Raw genomic sequence first — 16340 nt, forward strand, 5'->3', positions numbered from 1 at the left:
CCAATCAGAATTCGAGGGACGCCATCTTGGATGACGTCATTTAAAGGAACCGTCATTCATCGTCTAGTCGTCGGGGAAGAAGGATGTTCCGCGCCGGAGGTCTTGAAGATGGAGCCGCTCCTTGTCGGATGGATGAAGATAGAAGATGCCGCTTGGATGAAGATGTCTGCCGGTCCGGATGTCCTCTTCTGCCCGGATAGGATGAAGACTTCTGCCGCTCCGGATGTCCTCTTTTGGTCCATCGGTGCCCGGCTGGGTGAACACAGCTCAAGGTAGGGTGATCTTCAGGGGGGGATAGTGTTAGGTTTATTTAAGGGGGGTTTGGGTTAGAGTAGGGGTATGTGGGTGGTGGGTTTTAATGTTGGGGGGGGGTTGTATTTTTTTTAAAGGCAAAAGAGCTGATTACTTTGGGGCATGCCCCGCAAAAAGCCCTTTTAAGGGCTGGTAAAAGAGCTGGTTACTTTTTAATTTAGAATAGGGGAGGGACCTTTATTATTTTGGGGGCTTTTTTGTTTTATTAGGGGGCTTAGAGTAGGTGTAATTAGCCTAATATTCTTGTAATCTTTTTTTATTTTTTGTAATTTAGTGGGGGGGGGGTTTTGTAATTTAGTTTAGTTTATTTAATTGTATGTAATTGTAGGTAATTTATTTAATTAATTTATTGATAGTGTAGTGTTAGGTTTAATTGTAACTTAGTTTAGGATTTATTTTACAGGTAATTTTGTAATTATATTAACTAGGTAGCTATTAAATAGTAAATAACTATTTAATAGCTATTGTACCTAGTTAAAATAAATACAAAGTTGCCTGTAAAAAAAATATAAATCCTAAAATAACTACAATATGATTAATCGTTATATTGTAGCTATATTAGGGTTTATTTTACAGGTAAGTATTTAGTTTTAAATAGGAATACTTTAGTTAATAAGATTTAATTTATTTTGTTAGATTAAAATTATATTTAATTTAGGGGGGTGTTAGGGTTAGGGTTAGACTTAGCTTTAGGAGTTAATACATTTATTAGAGTAGCGGTGAGGTCCGGTCGGCAGATTAGGGGTTAATACTTGAAGTTAGGTGGCGGCGACGTTGGGGAGGGCAGATTAGGGGTTAATACTATTTATTATAGGGTTTGCGAGGCGGGAGTGCGGTGGTTTAGGGGTTAATACATTTATTATAGTGGCGGTGAGGTCCGGTCGGCAGATTAATGGTTAATAAGTGTAGTTAGGTAGCGGCGACGTTGGGGGGGGCAGATTAGGGGTTAATAAATATTATGTAGGTGTCGGCGATGTTAGGGGCAGCGGATTAGGGGTACATAGGGATAATGTAGGTGGCGGCGGTGTCCGGAGCGGCAGATTAGGGGTTAATAATAAAATACAGGGGTCAGCGATAGCGGGGGCAGCAGATTAGGGGTTAATAAGTGTAAGGTTAGGGGTGTTTAGACTCGGGGTTCATGTTAGGGTGTTAGGTGCAGACTTAAAAACTGTTTCCCCATAGGAAACAATGGGGCTGCGTTAGGAGGTGAACGCTGCTTTTTCGCAGGTGTTAGGTTTTTTTTTCAGCCCAAACTGCCCCATTGTTTCCTATGGGGCAATCGTGCACGAGCACGTTTTTCCAGCTAGCCGCTAACGTAAGCATCGCTGGTATTGAGAGTTGAAGTGGCGGTAAATATGCTTTTATGCTCCCTTTTTGGAGCCTAACGCAGCCCTTCAGAGAACTCTAAATACCAGCGTTGTTTAGAAGCAGCGCTAGAAAAAAAAGACGCGTAGCTAACGCTCCCCTTCGGCCGCAAAACTCTAAATCTAGGCGTTAGTAAATATTAATATTTCTTAAATATGCTTTAACATTTACTTGACTGTAAATCTATATATGTCTATATGTGTGTACATATGAAATTATGTGTTTATATGTGTGTATATATGTTTGTAAAAACATACAGTATATACAAATATAAATACATAAATTCATATGTACACATATAAATATATCTATCTATCTTTAGACATGTATATATATGTATCTCTATGCTAAAGCCCTATGCCTGCCTTTTTTTCCCCTAACACCTGAGACCTCATATCTTTGAGACCTTTTAACCTTTTTTTGTGAATTTTTTTTTTTAATATTTTTTATTAGATAGTGTTGTTATGACTGCAACTGTACTTTTTTTTTAAATTTTATTTATATTCTTTTATTGAGGTTTTTCAAAACATACATCAAACAAAGAGTGTCATGTTACAGGTATAACAATACTATATAAACAGGGAAATAAGGTCAGCTTGACATTGTACAATGAAAGTCATTAGTAATACAGTAAGTAACATTTTATATATAAACTATCTTATTGAAGAGTCTACTGAGCTGGCCACTTGTGGGCCGTGTGGTTGTGAAAATTAAAATATAAGGTAGTCACAGAGGTAGCCACTCTTGGGCGCTATAATACACATAAGATGACTCTTTGGCCACATAATGAATTAATATATTTAGCTTCTGATAATACTTATCTGAGAAAAATAATATGTATGAGTAAAACATGAATTGGCCAGCAGATAAACACCGCTTGAGGTGATATAGGAATAGGATATAAGAAAGTGAGCCTGCTAACTGGGTGGTTAATATGAATACTAACAGGACATGGGATTCCAGGGTAAAGAGGCAACTCAAATGACCTGAGTGTAAAGGTGCATAACTAAAAATAGCTGACAGTTTAAAGTTTTGTACTTCGATCCGCGGTATCTCTATTGACGAGCCTAAAGGCTATTTGTTGAGAGTGATTTAACTAAATCAACCCTAGGATTTAGTAGTGATGTTCTAGGTTGAGGATAATGATTCGAGGTGACTTGTTGGCTGACTATTTTGATAATATAGGACTCCTATAGTAAAAAGGGTATTAACCCAGGTGTTGCACATGTGCTCTTTAGTATGTTATTCATAGGGGTAAACTCAAATCTCTAAGTGTGCTAGAGCCTCTAAAATGTGTAGGCATGTCACTCTATCAAGTATAAAAGATAGGATATAGAATCAGGTTAACCCCCCTATCTGGGCTGCTGATGGTAGGGCCAACCCCTAATGTCATATACAGTCACTGAAATATTAAGCATACATTTTAGGGAGACTTTCCATAAAAATAAAATAGCTATGTTATTATCTATTGAGAGCTGTAATAGCAGGCAGAACCTGATACAAATGAGTAGTGGTTTAACTAATAAATGAAACAAGCTTAGTCAGTTACTTAAGAACACTGGGTACACAACTTATAAATATACATCCTATGAAAGTATTACAAACTATGCCAATATGAATGCGGATAGTTGGAAGTTTTATGAGACTACTGCAGATAGTAGGTGTTCATTTTAGATCTATAAAGAATCAGTCATATGACTTAGTCCATTTTAATAAGTTGAAAGTATATTGAGATCTCACTGATACTGCTATCAAACAAACAAAAAGAAAAAACTATAGCATCACTTTGTCATAAAGTTACCCAACGCCAGTCTTTAGGTTTGTTGCATACTGAATGCCACAGAGGAAGCGCAGCCATCTGGGTGAATATTGAAAGGGCTTGTTCCTATTAATAAGAAAAGCAAACAAGTCTAATGTGCAACTCAAACTACGGGCCTCTTGATCTCCTGCATTAGTAAGTAGTATTGGCTCAGGCTGTAGATCTACCGTCCATCCTATGTTCCGATTTAAATGCATTATGTGGAAAGTTAGTCTCACCTGAGCGACTCCATTGCCATTTTGTATAAGCAGGCATTAGCTCTCCCCTTACTGCAATCTTGATGGGAACATCTGTGCTCGTACATTTAGGATGGGTCAGTACTTAGCATGTAGCCTCTCTTGATTCACAGGTATTTCTGGGAGCTACATTCGCAGATTCCGCCGTAGCGGAGAGCAGATCGCCAACTTTAGCGTGGTTAATAACCATTATTTGAAGCAATATTGGTGTCGTTCGATAGAGCAAGTGTTCAGCTGATCAAATATGTTGTTTGCAGATATGGATGCTAGAGATATTCATAGATAACTGGCGGGTTATTGAAAATTTCTTAGCAGCTACTGATAGTGCAGCCTATCATGGCCACTACCCAGACAAGCCCCCCCCCCCCCCCCCCCCCCAGAATATCGTAACTGTACTTTTCAATGTGTTTTGTGGAACTTTTTTGTTTTTGTAAAAAAGTTAATCAGAGCTCTGAGGATGCTCTATCAAGCAATTGTATTTACATTCAACTTGTAATACAAGCACTTTAACCGACACACAAAAAAACAGACACGATAAACCCCTTTTCATTCACTTGTAATCTGGCCCTTTATGGGTAACAACATTTTGAGTCTACTTTCTATTTAAACTCAAAATAGTCTGAGAAATGCACTGTGCAGTGTGCGCTTATTGCTTTCATTGTGAAGCATCTCACATCTTACCAGCCCTTTTGAGACTAAGGGGCTTATTTATCAAGCTACATATGGAGCTTGATGCCCCTTGTTTCCGGTGAGCCTTCAGGCTCGAATAGAAGTTATGAAGCAGCGGTCTAAAGACCGCTGCTCCCTAACTTGTCCGCCTGCTCTGAGACAGTAATCAAACCGATCGGGTTGATTGACACCCCCTGCTAGCGGCCAATCTGCAGGGGGCAGCATTGCACCAGCAGTGCACAATAATTGGCTAATGTTTGTCACATGATACAGGGGGGGAGCAGAAAATGGTAGAAAACGTAAATTTGTGGGGATTTTTAAATTCAGAGTAGGCGTTAAATCATTGTCTTTTTATTATGCACTTCTACTGTATTGAATGGTCCTTTACAGCAACGTCAGCAGAATGACAATGTTATGCTAACCTCCAACCTGCAAACAGTCAAAATATAATCTAATAAAAAACTAGACATTCAGATATTGTGGGTGTGAAATGAAACAATTTACTTCTCTTAAATATAAATGTATTATTGTTTACCTAATTTAATCCATTGGCTTCCTTCTCTGGCAGAGAACAGGTTAAAAAGCACAAAAACTTAAAAGGGAAGTATAAGTATTTTTTTAATGTAAAAAATGTAGCAATTCTAGGCAATAACAGAAAAATAAAGTAAATAAACCTTTTAATAATTTCTTTCCCTTACCTGGTAATGCCGGAAAATTTCATTGGCGCATGATAGACACTTTCTGTTACTCGCTGGTGTAGTTGGCTTGCTTCTAAAAACAAAAACATTTATTTATACTAAATTGTATTACATTTCATTCAGCATTATACCAACCGGTGAATGCAATTTATAATTTATTTTAATAGTACAGATACATATTATTCATTTAAGAACTGAATATTTAGTTTTGTACAAGCAGTCTGTTTAATTGATTTATCAAGTAGGACAGAAAATGAAATATTTATTGACTCATATAAAATAAATTTCACAATTAAAGTGTTTGCAAAATGGTAAACAACTTCAAACTCATTAATTATAAAAGTATTCACTGGATGAAAATGTGATCTTATAGACACATGGCACAGACTACAACACAAAGTGGTAATACAGTCAGTGAAACTACTTCCCTCCAGTTTTTGCTAATAACCCCTTGGCTAAGAGAGCTGCATTGTGCTGCAAGCAAAGTACCAATCATAGAGAAGCATGATAAGGGTGAGAGTGAGCAACCAACCAACAGTCCAAGAGTACAGAGATAGGTTTAAAGGGACAGTCTAGTCCAAAATAAACTTTCATGATTCAGATAGAGCAAAAAATTTTAAACAATTTTCCAATTTACTTTTATCACTAATTTTGCTTTGTTCTCTTGGTATTCTTAGTTGAAAGCTTAACCTAGGAGGTTCATATGCTAATTTCTTAGACCTTGAAGGCCACCTCTGCTTTTTTCAGAATGCATTTTAACAGTTTTTCACCACTAGAGGGTATTAGTTCATGTGTTTCATATAGATAACACTGTGCTCATGCACGTGAAGTTATCTGGGAGCAGGCACTGATTGGCTAAACTGCAAGTCTGTCAAAAGAACTGAAATAAAGGGGCAGTTTGCAGAGGCTTCGATACAAGATAATCAGAGAGGTTAAAAGTATATTAATATAACAGTGTTGGTTATGCAAAACTGGGGAATGGGTAATAAAGGGATTATCTATCTTTTAAAACAATAAAAATCCTGGTGTAGACTGTCCCTTTAAGGTGGGAGTTCAAAGGTAGAAGTGCCCCTGGTTTTGCACTGAGCCTGTGCCATAGTTCACTGTTTTATATATGGAAAATTATTCAGATTATCACTGTTTTAATGCCCTCTACGTCATTCCAATGCTTCTGACATTAGGTGGCAACATAATGACTAATAAACCCAACCCAATTATGTCAGTTATGTAAAGAGCATCATTTTAAAATTAAACGTGTTGTTAACACATTGTTTTCTCATTATACTCACTTTAAAAATACTTTAACAAACAATAGTATTTGTCTCTATTTATTCTTCAGAGACGTCATGACTGGCTACCTATTTTGGAAAGCAGAAATATTTCTCAGATTTTTAGCAGGTCATTTAAGCCCTGGACTATTTTGGGTTTCTACCTTTTGCATAAGGACTACAATTGAAATAAGAACTAATTTAATTAGTAAACATACATTTCTAAAATATAATTGCACTGCAGCAATCTCTGGCAGCTGAAGGGTCAAGCAGCCACCTCTTAATATTAATTTAGAGAGTAAGTACCTCTGCAAGCTTCAAGTTGTCCTGTAAGTACCTTTCTGATCTCAGAAACCCAAAGATTTTTTAATTCCACTGTTGATGCCTGGTTGAAAAAAAGAAAGAAAGAAAAAAAAGATACTTTCATACATTGTTGTTAAACATACCAGGGAAGTAGTGAAAGAAGACACAAAACTGCCCTTTACCTGTATGATGTAAACTTCTTCTCTGCCGTTGTACCAAACCTCAAACTTCTTGTTGTCACCCTTTACATTTTCAGTAATACCAACAGAACTCATCTAGTTAAAGAACACAGGTGATTTAGCATTAGAACAATACTAATACAGAGAAGCAGCGTTGGGGTAGTTTGTGAAGTTACTTGCTGTTTAATTTGGCACATACAGGATGTATCATAAAAAATAGTAGGAGCCAAATTAAACTGCAAGTAATTATTTGCAAGTGAACTATTATTTTTAAACCTGTCCTCAGGCCTCAGTAACAGGCCAGCTTGTTACTGAGAGAGAAGGTTAATAACCATGTGTACAAATCAGCTGATTATTTGTGCTCCAGTCCAGATTTTCTGACCTGAGGCCTACTCTAAGACAAACTCTAGTTATAATTCTTACATAAAATACTTGAAGGAAACATTTTTGAATTCTGAATAATAAGTGTTGGTATTTTGCCCACACCATTCAAATTCACCCATATGCACACTAAGTCAGCTTCCCTTTAAAGGTATGAAGCTAAAGTTATTCTAATTTTCTAAATTATCCCCAAATACGGAATTCCAAAATCCAAACTTATTCGGAAATCCAAACTTTTTAATTAATATTTAAAAAAAAAAATTGATAAAAAATTATACATTTTTCTTCCCTGTCAAGTCACAATCTTCTTTTATAATGGTTTATATTTATTTAAAACAGCAAATGTTATCTTTCTGATTAGAGTACTGTACATAGGGACTGCCACCTCAGCCATGTTTTCCTGGACAGTTATGAGTTATTCATACTGCAGGTTGGAATAAGCATTGTGCCTCTGAACAGAACATAGTGCTGCAGGAGAACACTATTCATGTTCCTACCAACAGCTTACACCTTGCTTAACGCATGATTGCCCAGGAAAACATGGCCGAGGTGGCAACACTAAGTACTATCTTTCTGAGGGTATTATGTTTACAAAAGTATTAAAAAGTATATAAAACTACCTTAAGCTTACTTGTATAAACTGATATGTAAATATAGCCTAAATGACATAAAATGTTGTTTACACTTGGTTCCACCCCTTCTCCAAAATTTTAATTCAATTTCAAATCAGCCAATAGAAATGCAAGGGCACCCCTATATAAGGGGAACCTTGCATTCAATCTTCAGTGTGCTGTGGTGACATCATGAAGAAGGATCAAGTGGAAGATCAGAAAAGGCTCACCCAAGAGGACAAAAGATCACCACTAGGGCACCACTGCCAAAGGAAAGCTGCAGCCCCTGTCCCTCAAAAGAGCAAAATGGGGAGTAAAAACTTTGGGGTTTAGCCTTAAGTTTTTGGGGAGTGCTTTTTTTTAGGATAGATTTTTTTTGCCAAAGGAGTCCAGATTTTCTGACCTGAGGCCTACTCTAAGACAAACTCTAGTTATAATTCTTACATAAAATACTTGAAGGAAACATTTTTGAATTCTGAATAATAAGTGTTGGTATTTTGCCCACACCATTCAAATTCACCCATATGCACACTAAGTCAGCTTCCCTTTAAAGGTATGAAGCTAAAGTTATTCTAATTTTCTAAATTATCCCCAAATACGGAATTCCAAAATCCAAACTTATTCGGAAATCCAAACTTTTTAATTAATATTTAAAAAAAAAAATTGATAAAAAATTATACATTTTTCTTCCCTGTCAAGTCACAATCTTCTTTTATAATGGTTTATATTTATTTAAAACAGCAAATGTTATCTTTCTGATTAGAGTACTGTACATAGGGACTGCCACCTCAGCCATGTTTTCCTGGACAGTTATGAGTTATTCATACTGCAGGTTGGAATAAGCATTGTGCCTCTGAACAGAACATAGTGCTGCAGGAGAACACTATTCATGTTCCTACCAACAGCTTACACCTTGCTTAACGCATGATTGCCCAGGAAAACATGGCCGAGGTGGCAACACTAAGTACTATCTTTCTGAGGGTATTATGTTTACAAAAGTATTAAAAAGTATATAAAACTACCTTAAGCTTACTTGTATAAACTGATATGTAAATATAGCCTAAATGACATAAAATGTTGTTTACACTTGGTTCCACCCCTTCTCCAAAATTTTAATTCAATTTCAAATCAGCCAATAGAAATGCAAGGGCACCCCTATATAAGGGGAACCTTGCATTCAATCTTCAGTGTGCTGTGGTGACATCATGAAGAAGGATCGAGTGGAAGATCAGAAAAGGCTCACCCAAGAGGACAAAAGATCACCACTAGGGCACCACTGCCAAAGGAAAGCTGCAGCCCCTGTCCCTCAAAGGAGCAAAATGGGGAGTAAAAACTTTGGGGTTTAGCCTTAAGTTTTTTGGGGAGTGCTTTTTTTTTAGGATAGATTTTTTTTTGCCAAAGGAGTTGTAATCACTTTTTTGCCAACAGAGCTATAATCTCTTCAACCAGGGCATTGCCTGACAAATTGGCGATTTTTAGATTAGGATTTTTTAAAGATAGTTTTTTTTTGGTGGGGTTATTTTAGCTTTAGTATAGTTTTTTTTAGGGGGGTTAGGGTAGTTTTAGAATATGGCTTTTACCGGTAGTGTTTTTTTATTTTTGGTAATTTTTATTTTTTTACTGGTAGTGTTTTTTTATTTTCGTAATTTAAGGGGTCTTAGGTTAGGGGTTTTGGGGGGGTTAGCTGTTAGGTGGTTAATAGAGTAGTGGAGTTGTTTGCAATGAGGGGTGTGGCGGTTTAGGAGTTAATAGTGTGGCAGGGTAGTTTGCAATTAAAAATGTGGCGGTTCAGGGGTTAATAGTGTAAGGGTGGATAGTGTAGGTCGAAAGCTTTTTATTACCTTTTTTTTTGTGTGTTTAGAGACATTTTTTTGTGAGCCCAAACGCTTTATGCAAGCTTTGAAGTCACGTAAAAAGTTTGAGCGCAAAATTTACTTTCAACTTGTAATATGAGCATAAGTTAACACAATCATGATAGTACAAAATTGAGATAACTTTAACGTCCCACTCGGAATCTATCCCAAAGCAATAAAACTACTCTATTATTTTTCCAAGTAGAAAAACACTCATGTATAAACATTTTGTGATAAACACAAGTGCAGCCTTTGCAATGCTTTGGGAGAGTTGGCTGTTAACTCTCTCCTTTACATATTTTGTGTTTATACATACAGTGGGTATTGAAAATAATCACCCCCTTGAAAATAATAACATTTTGTTGCTTTGCAGCCTAAAATAAAGACAGATACAGTTTTTGTTTATCCAGTTGGGATTACACAGTGCAACTTATAACATCCAAGTGAAAGATATAGCACCAACATGTCAGGCAAAAATAAAGACAATTAAAAAACAGAATCGCTGAGTTGGAAAATGGATCACCCCCTCCTAAAATTACTTGTAAACTCAATCAGGTGTAGCTAATCACCTTCTCAACAGCACACACAAATCCATTTGACCTTCAACTGTGATCAGCAGTGGGCATATTGATTAGCTAAGCATGAAAAGAGCTTTCCTGGAGCATCTCAATCCCTGTTAGTGCAACTGAAGAAAACAATCAACTATGGGTTGCAAGGCACTGTCAAAAGATCTCTGGGATAATGTTGTGGACAGGCACAAATCACGAGAAAGATACAAGAAAATATCAAAGGCTTTATCAATGCCTAGAAGCACAGTAAAGTCTATTATTAAGAAGTGTAAGATATTTTGTACAACACAGTCCCTCTTTGGATCAGGACGTCGCTTCAAACTGGATGAAAGAGCCAGGAGAAAACTGGTCAGAGACGCTATAAAGAGCCCCACAGCAACTCTGAAGTAGTTGCAGAAATTAATGCATTGGTTACAATGTATGTGGAGTTTTACTGGGGAAACGCAAGCGGGGAACTTGCCTAGATGTGCTAATTTTCTAATCAAAAATTTGTATTGATTTACTTTTGAGACATGGAGGTTTTTAATCTCAGATTTTTATCTCCACCATAATTTTAATGAATTTTGTTTTAACCCTGAAATTAGCTTTACCAAAGTAGCAACAGAAATCTATCTGCTACTGACGAGTTCTGAAAAGAATGAAATAGGTTATCTAGTGAGTGGTTTCTGTATTGCTGCAATGATCCTGTTAAGGAATCGCTGTTTTAAAACAGTATTTAAAGCAAAAAAAAAAGAGATTTTGCATATCTAATTTGCATATCTTACCCAGAATCCTCTTGTGCATTGGTAACAACGTATGTGGAGTTTTACTGGGGAAACGCAAGTGGGGAACTTGCCTAGATGTGCTAATTTTCTATGCAATTGTTTTTATTGATTTATAGAAATATATATTTAAGAATAAATAGAAAAAATTCTGCTATCTGAAGAACATTGGAATTTGAAATATTCATATTTCATGTTGGGTTAGCACACTTAGTTAAACAGGGTCGAGTTTGAACTGGAGAATTGATGGGGGTTTTTTGTTTGTTTTTTCACTTTTCACGTTCCATTGAAGTCTTTGGTGGAATAGGTTAATGCATTCGCAATATTCAAAGTATGGCTTTTTGCGCACGTCGGGTTAGCGCTCATGTGAAAAGTTTTCACTTTTAAGTTGTAATATGTGCGCTACCCGACGCATGCCAAAAGCCTGCTTCTAGCAAAATGGACACGTAAGCCGGGACCCTAAATAGTGCGCCACCTGTAATCTAGCCCTGTGTGTGTAGTAATGTATTAGTGGGAAGAAGATATATATATTTAATCCATGAGATGCTGCTGTTTTGGAGTCTGCTTATGTTAACCCCTTCTGTCCTAGGTGTAATTTGGCCACCAAGTCTGTCAGGTCCTCCTTTGTCATCATGTCATCTTTCTTTAGTGCCATGTGGCTAAATTCTTTTATGGAGAAACCTATTTTTATTTTTTTATTTTTAAATATTCTACATAATAATAAGAAACAAGCTGTAGCTTTCCCCATTTAATAGATGGGATAATTTATAACTATTCTTTTATTTTTACTGGTATCCATGAGAGATAAGGTTGGCAACTTCCTTTGATATCCCCAAAGCAATAGCTGACACCCGGGGCTCTTGTTTTAGGTAAAACAAAAATGTACCAATCTGAATCTAAGGTTCAGATTCCTGGGTAATGATGAGATTCTGGGGGGTAGTTATCAAGCCGTCAACCTCAAATACGCTGGAATTCCGCAGCGTATTTGTGGCGAGGCTGATTCGCCTTAGTTATCAAAGGCTCGAGACCGGCAAAAGTAGAATTTTGTGACGTAAGCTTCGATCCGCCGGACTCAGTCCGACACAGATCGATTCTTACGTCACTCCAGATGTTCCGCACACAAGTACGGCACAATCTCGCTACTTTTGCTAGCTATCAAAAAACTAGCAGGTACGCTCGGCACTTTTACGGCCCAGCGTACCTGGTTTTCAAAGCGCCAGCCTGGAGGCGGCGGATCCCATAGGAATCAATGGGAGTCTGACCATAGCGAAAGTACAAGTTCGCTGCTGACAGACATCCCATTGATTTCTATGGGAACTGTCTACACCTAACACCCTAACATGTACCCCGAGTCTAAACACCACTAATCTGACCCCCCCTACACCGCCGCAACTAAATAAAGTTATTACCCCCTAAACCGCCGCTCCCGGAGCCCACCGCAAGCTACTCTATACATATTAACCCCTAAACCGCCGCTCCCGGAGCCCACCGCAACTATAATAAATGTATTAACCCCTAAACCGCCGCTCCCTGAACCCGCCGCAACCTATATTAAATGTATTAACCCCTATCCTGCCCCCCCTACACCGTCGCCACCTATAATAAATTTATTAACCCCTAATCTGCCCCCCCTACACCGTCGCCACCTATAATAAATTTATTAACCCCTATCCTGCCCCCCACTACGCCGCCGCCACTGTAATAAAATTATTAACCCCTAAACCTAACCCTAACCCTAACGCCCCCTAACTTAAATATTAATTAAATAAATCTAAATAAATTAACTCTTATTAACTAAATGAATCCTATTTAAAACTAAATACTTACCTGTAAAATAAACCCTAATATAGCTACAATATAAATAATAATTATATTCTAGCTATCTTAGGATTTATTTTTATTTTACAGGCACCTTTCAATTTATTTTAACCATGTACAATAACTATTAAATAGTTATTAACTATTTAATAGCTTACCTAGCTAAAATAAAGAGAAATGTACCTGTAAAATAAATCCTAACCTAAGTTACAATTACACCTAACACTACACTATACTTTAATAAATTATTCCTATTTAAAACTAAATACTTACCTGTAAAATAAACCCTAAGATAGCTACAATGTAATTAATAATTATATTATAGCTATCTTAGGATTTATATTTATTTTACAGGTAACTTTGTATTTATTTTAGCTAGTTAGAATAGTTATTAAATAGTTATTAACTATTTAATAACTACCTAGCTAAAAGAAATACAAAATTACCTGTAAAATAAATCCTAACCTAAGTTACAATTAAACCTAATACTACACTATCATTAAATTAACTAAATAAACTACCTACAAAGAACTACAATGAAATACAATTACATAAACTAACTAAAGTACAAAAAATAAAAAAAGCTAAGTTACAAAAAATAAAAAATTAAGTTACAAACATGTTAAAAATATTACAACAATTTTAAGCTACTTACACCTAATCTAAGCCCCCTAATAAAATAACAAACCCCCCAAAATAAGAAAAATCTCTACCCTATTCTAAATTAAATAAATTTCAAAGCTCTTTTACCTTACCAGCCCTTAAAAGGGCCATTTGTGGGGGCATGCCCCAAAAAGTTCAGCTCTTTTGCCTGTAAAAGAAAAATACAACCCCCCCCAACATTAAAACCCACCACCCACAAACCCCTAATCTAACCCAAACCCCCCTTACAAAAACCTAACACTAATCCCCTGAAGATCATCCTACCTTGAGTCGTCTTCACTCAGCCGAGCCACCGATGGAACTGAAGAGGACATCCGGAGCGGAAGAAGTTAATCCTCCAAGCGGCACTGAAGAAATCTTCCATCCGATGAAGTCATCATCCAGGCGGCGCTGAAGAAGTCTTCGATCCGACGGACTACGACGAATGACGGCTCCTTTAAGGGACGTCATCCAAGAGGGCGTCCCCTCAATTCCGATTGGCTGATAGGATTCTATCAGCCAATCGGAATTAAGGTAGGAAAATCTGATTGGCTGATGGAATCAGCCAATCAGATTGAGCTCGCATTCTATTGGCTGTTCCGATCAGCCAATAGAATGCGAGCTCAATCTGATTGGCTGATTGGATCAGCCAATCGGATTGAACTTGAATCTGATTGGCTGATTCCATCAGCCAATCAGATTTTCCTACCTTAATTCCGATTGGCTGATAGAATCCTATCAGCCAATCGGAATTGAGAGGACGCCATCTTGGATGACGTCCCTTAAAGGAGCCGTCATTCGTCGTAGTCCGTCGGTGAAGAAGGTGGTTCCGCGTCGGCGGAAGGAAGATTCAAGACCCGGCTTGGAAGATGACTTCGCCCGGATAGAAGACCTCTTCAGCGCCTCTTTGAAGATGACATCGGCCGGATCGAAGACTTCTTCAGCGCCGCCTGGATGATGACTTCATCGGATGGAAGATTTCTTCAGCGCCGCTTGGAGGATTAACTTCTTCCGCTCCGGATGTCCTCTTCAGTTCCATCGGTGGCTCGGCTGAGTGAAGACGACTCAAGGTAGGATGATCTTCAGGGGATTAGTGTTAGGTTTTTGTAAGGGGGGATTGGGTTAGATTAGGGGTATGTGGGTGGTGGGTTTTAATGTTGGGGGGGGGTTGTATTTTTCTTTTACAGGCAAAAGAGCTGAACTTTTTGGGGCATGCCCCCACAAATGGCCCTTTTAAGGGCTGGTAAGGTAAAAGAGCTTTGAAATTTATGTAATTTAGAATAGGGTAGGGATTTTTTTTATTTTGGGGGGGTTTGTTATTTTATTAGGGGGCTTAGATTAGGTGTAAGTAGCTTAAAATTGTTGTAATATTTTTAACATGTTTGTAACTTAATTTTTTATTTTTTGTAACTTAGCTTTTTTTATTTTTTGTACTTTAGTTAGTTTATGTAATTGTATTTAATTGTAGTTCTTTGTAGGTAGTTTATTTAGTTAATTTAATGATAGTGTAGTATTAGGTTTAATTGTAACTTAGGTTAGGATTTATTTTACAGGTAATTTTGTATTTCTTTTAGCTAGGTAGTTATTAAATAGTTAATAACTATTTAATAACTATTCTAACTAGCTAAAATAAATACAAAGTTACCTGTAAAATAAATATAAATCCTAAGATAGCTACAATGTAATTATTAATTATATTGTAGCTATCTTAGGGTTTATTTTACAGGTAAGTATTTATTTTTAAATAGGAATAATTTATTAAAGTATAGTGTAGTGTTAGGTGTAATTGTAACTTAGGTTAGGATTTATTTTACAGGTACATTTCTCTTTATTTTAGCTAGGTAAGCTATTAAATAGTTAATAACTATTTAATAGTTATTGGACATGGTTAAAATAAATTGAAAGGTACCTGTAAAATAAAAATAAATCCTAAGATAGCTAGAATATAATTATTATTTATATTGTAGCTATATTAGGGTTTATTTTAAAGGTAAGTATTTAGTTTTAAATAGGATTCATTTAGTTAATAAGAGTTAATTTATTTAGATTTATTTAATTAATATTTAAGTTAGGGGGGCGTTATGGTTAGGGTTAGACTTAGGTTTAGGGGTTAATCATTTTATTACAGTGGCGGCGGCGTAGTGGGGGGCAGGATAGGGGTTAATAAATTTATTATAGGTTGCGGCGGGTTCATGGAGCGGCGGTTTAGGGGTTAAACTATTTATTTAGTTGCGGAGAGGTGCGGGATCAGCAGGATAGGGGTTATTAATTTGATAATAGAGGGCGACGGTATAGGGGGGGCAGGATAGGGGTTACTAGGTATAATGTAGGTGGCAGCGGTGTCCGTGAGCGGCGGTTTAGGGGTTAATACATTTATAAGAGTTGCGGCGGGGTCTAGGAGCGGTGGTTTAGGGGGTAGTAACTTTATTTAGTTGCGGGAGGTTCCGGGGGCGCCGGTATAGGGGGTAGAACAGTGCAGTTTAGTGTGAGTGCTTAGTGACAGGCTAGCAATAAAGCTGGGAAAAAGCCGAAGGGCAGCGAGATCGGATGAGTGATAACTGTCACAGTCCGCTGCTCATCGCCCCGCGGCTTTTTGACAGCTTTATTTGATAACTTAGGCGAACGTATTCAAGGTCCACGGCGGCGAAGGTAGGCGAGCTTAGGCGGACGTATTGGGCCGGCGAAGCCAGAAAAGTAGACGGCTTGATAACTACCCCCCTTTGTCACTAGTAAAAGTAGAAATACATGAATGCATTTACCCATAAAGCAAGTAGGAGAGTAAATTCATTTATTCTGATGGATTGGGATGTGCTTATATTTGACAAATCCTGAAAAAAAAATTTTTTAAATAGATTG

The 16340-nt window shown here is 37.2% G+C and overlaps 1 protein-coding gene across 1 annotated transcript in view; it reads right to left on the reverse strand.

Annotated features, from left to right (window-relative positions):
- MCF2L2 (MCF.2 cell line derived transforming sequence-like 2) overlaps positions 1-16340 on the reverse strand; it is a 1253992-nt gene that overhangs the window by 111415 nt on the left and 1126237 nt on the right. Inside the window, 3 exon segments of the mRNA XM_053711855.1 lie at positions 5100-5172; positions 6674-6752; positions 6853-6945. Coding sequence (XP_053567830.1) covers positions 5100-5172; positions 6674-6752; positions 6853-6945 — 245 coding nt within the window.

The sequence above is a fragment of the Bombina bombina genome, chromosome 4 (genome assembly GCF_027579735.1).
Source record: "Bombina bombina isolate aBomBom1 chromosome 4, aBomBom1.pri, whole genome shotgun sequence".
Classification (NCBI taxonomy): domain Eukaryota; kingdom Metazoa; phylum Chordata; class Amphibia; order Anura; family Bombinatoridae; genus Bombina; species Bombina bombina.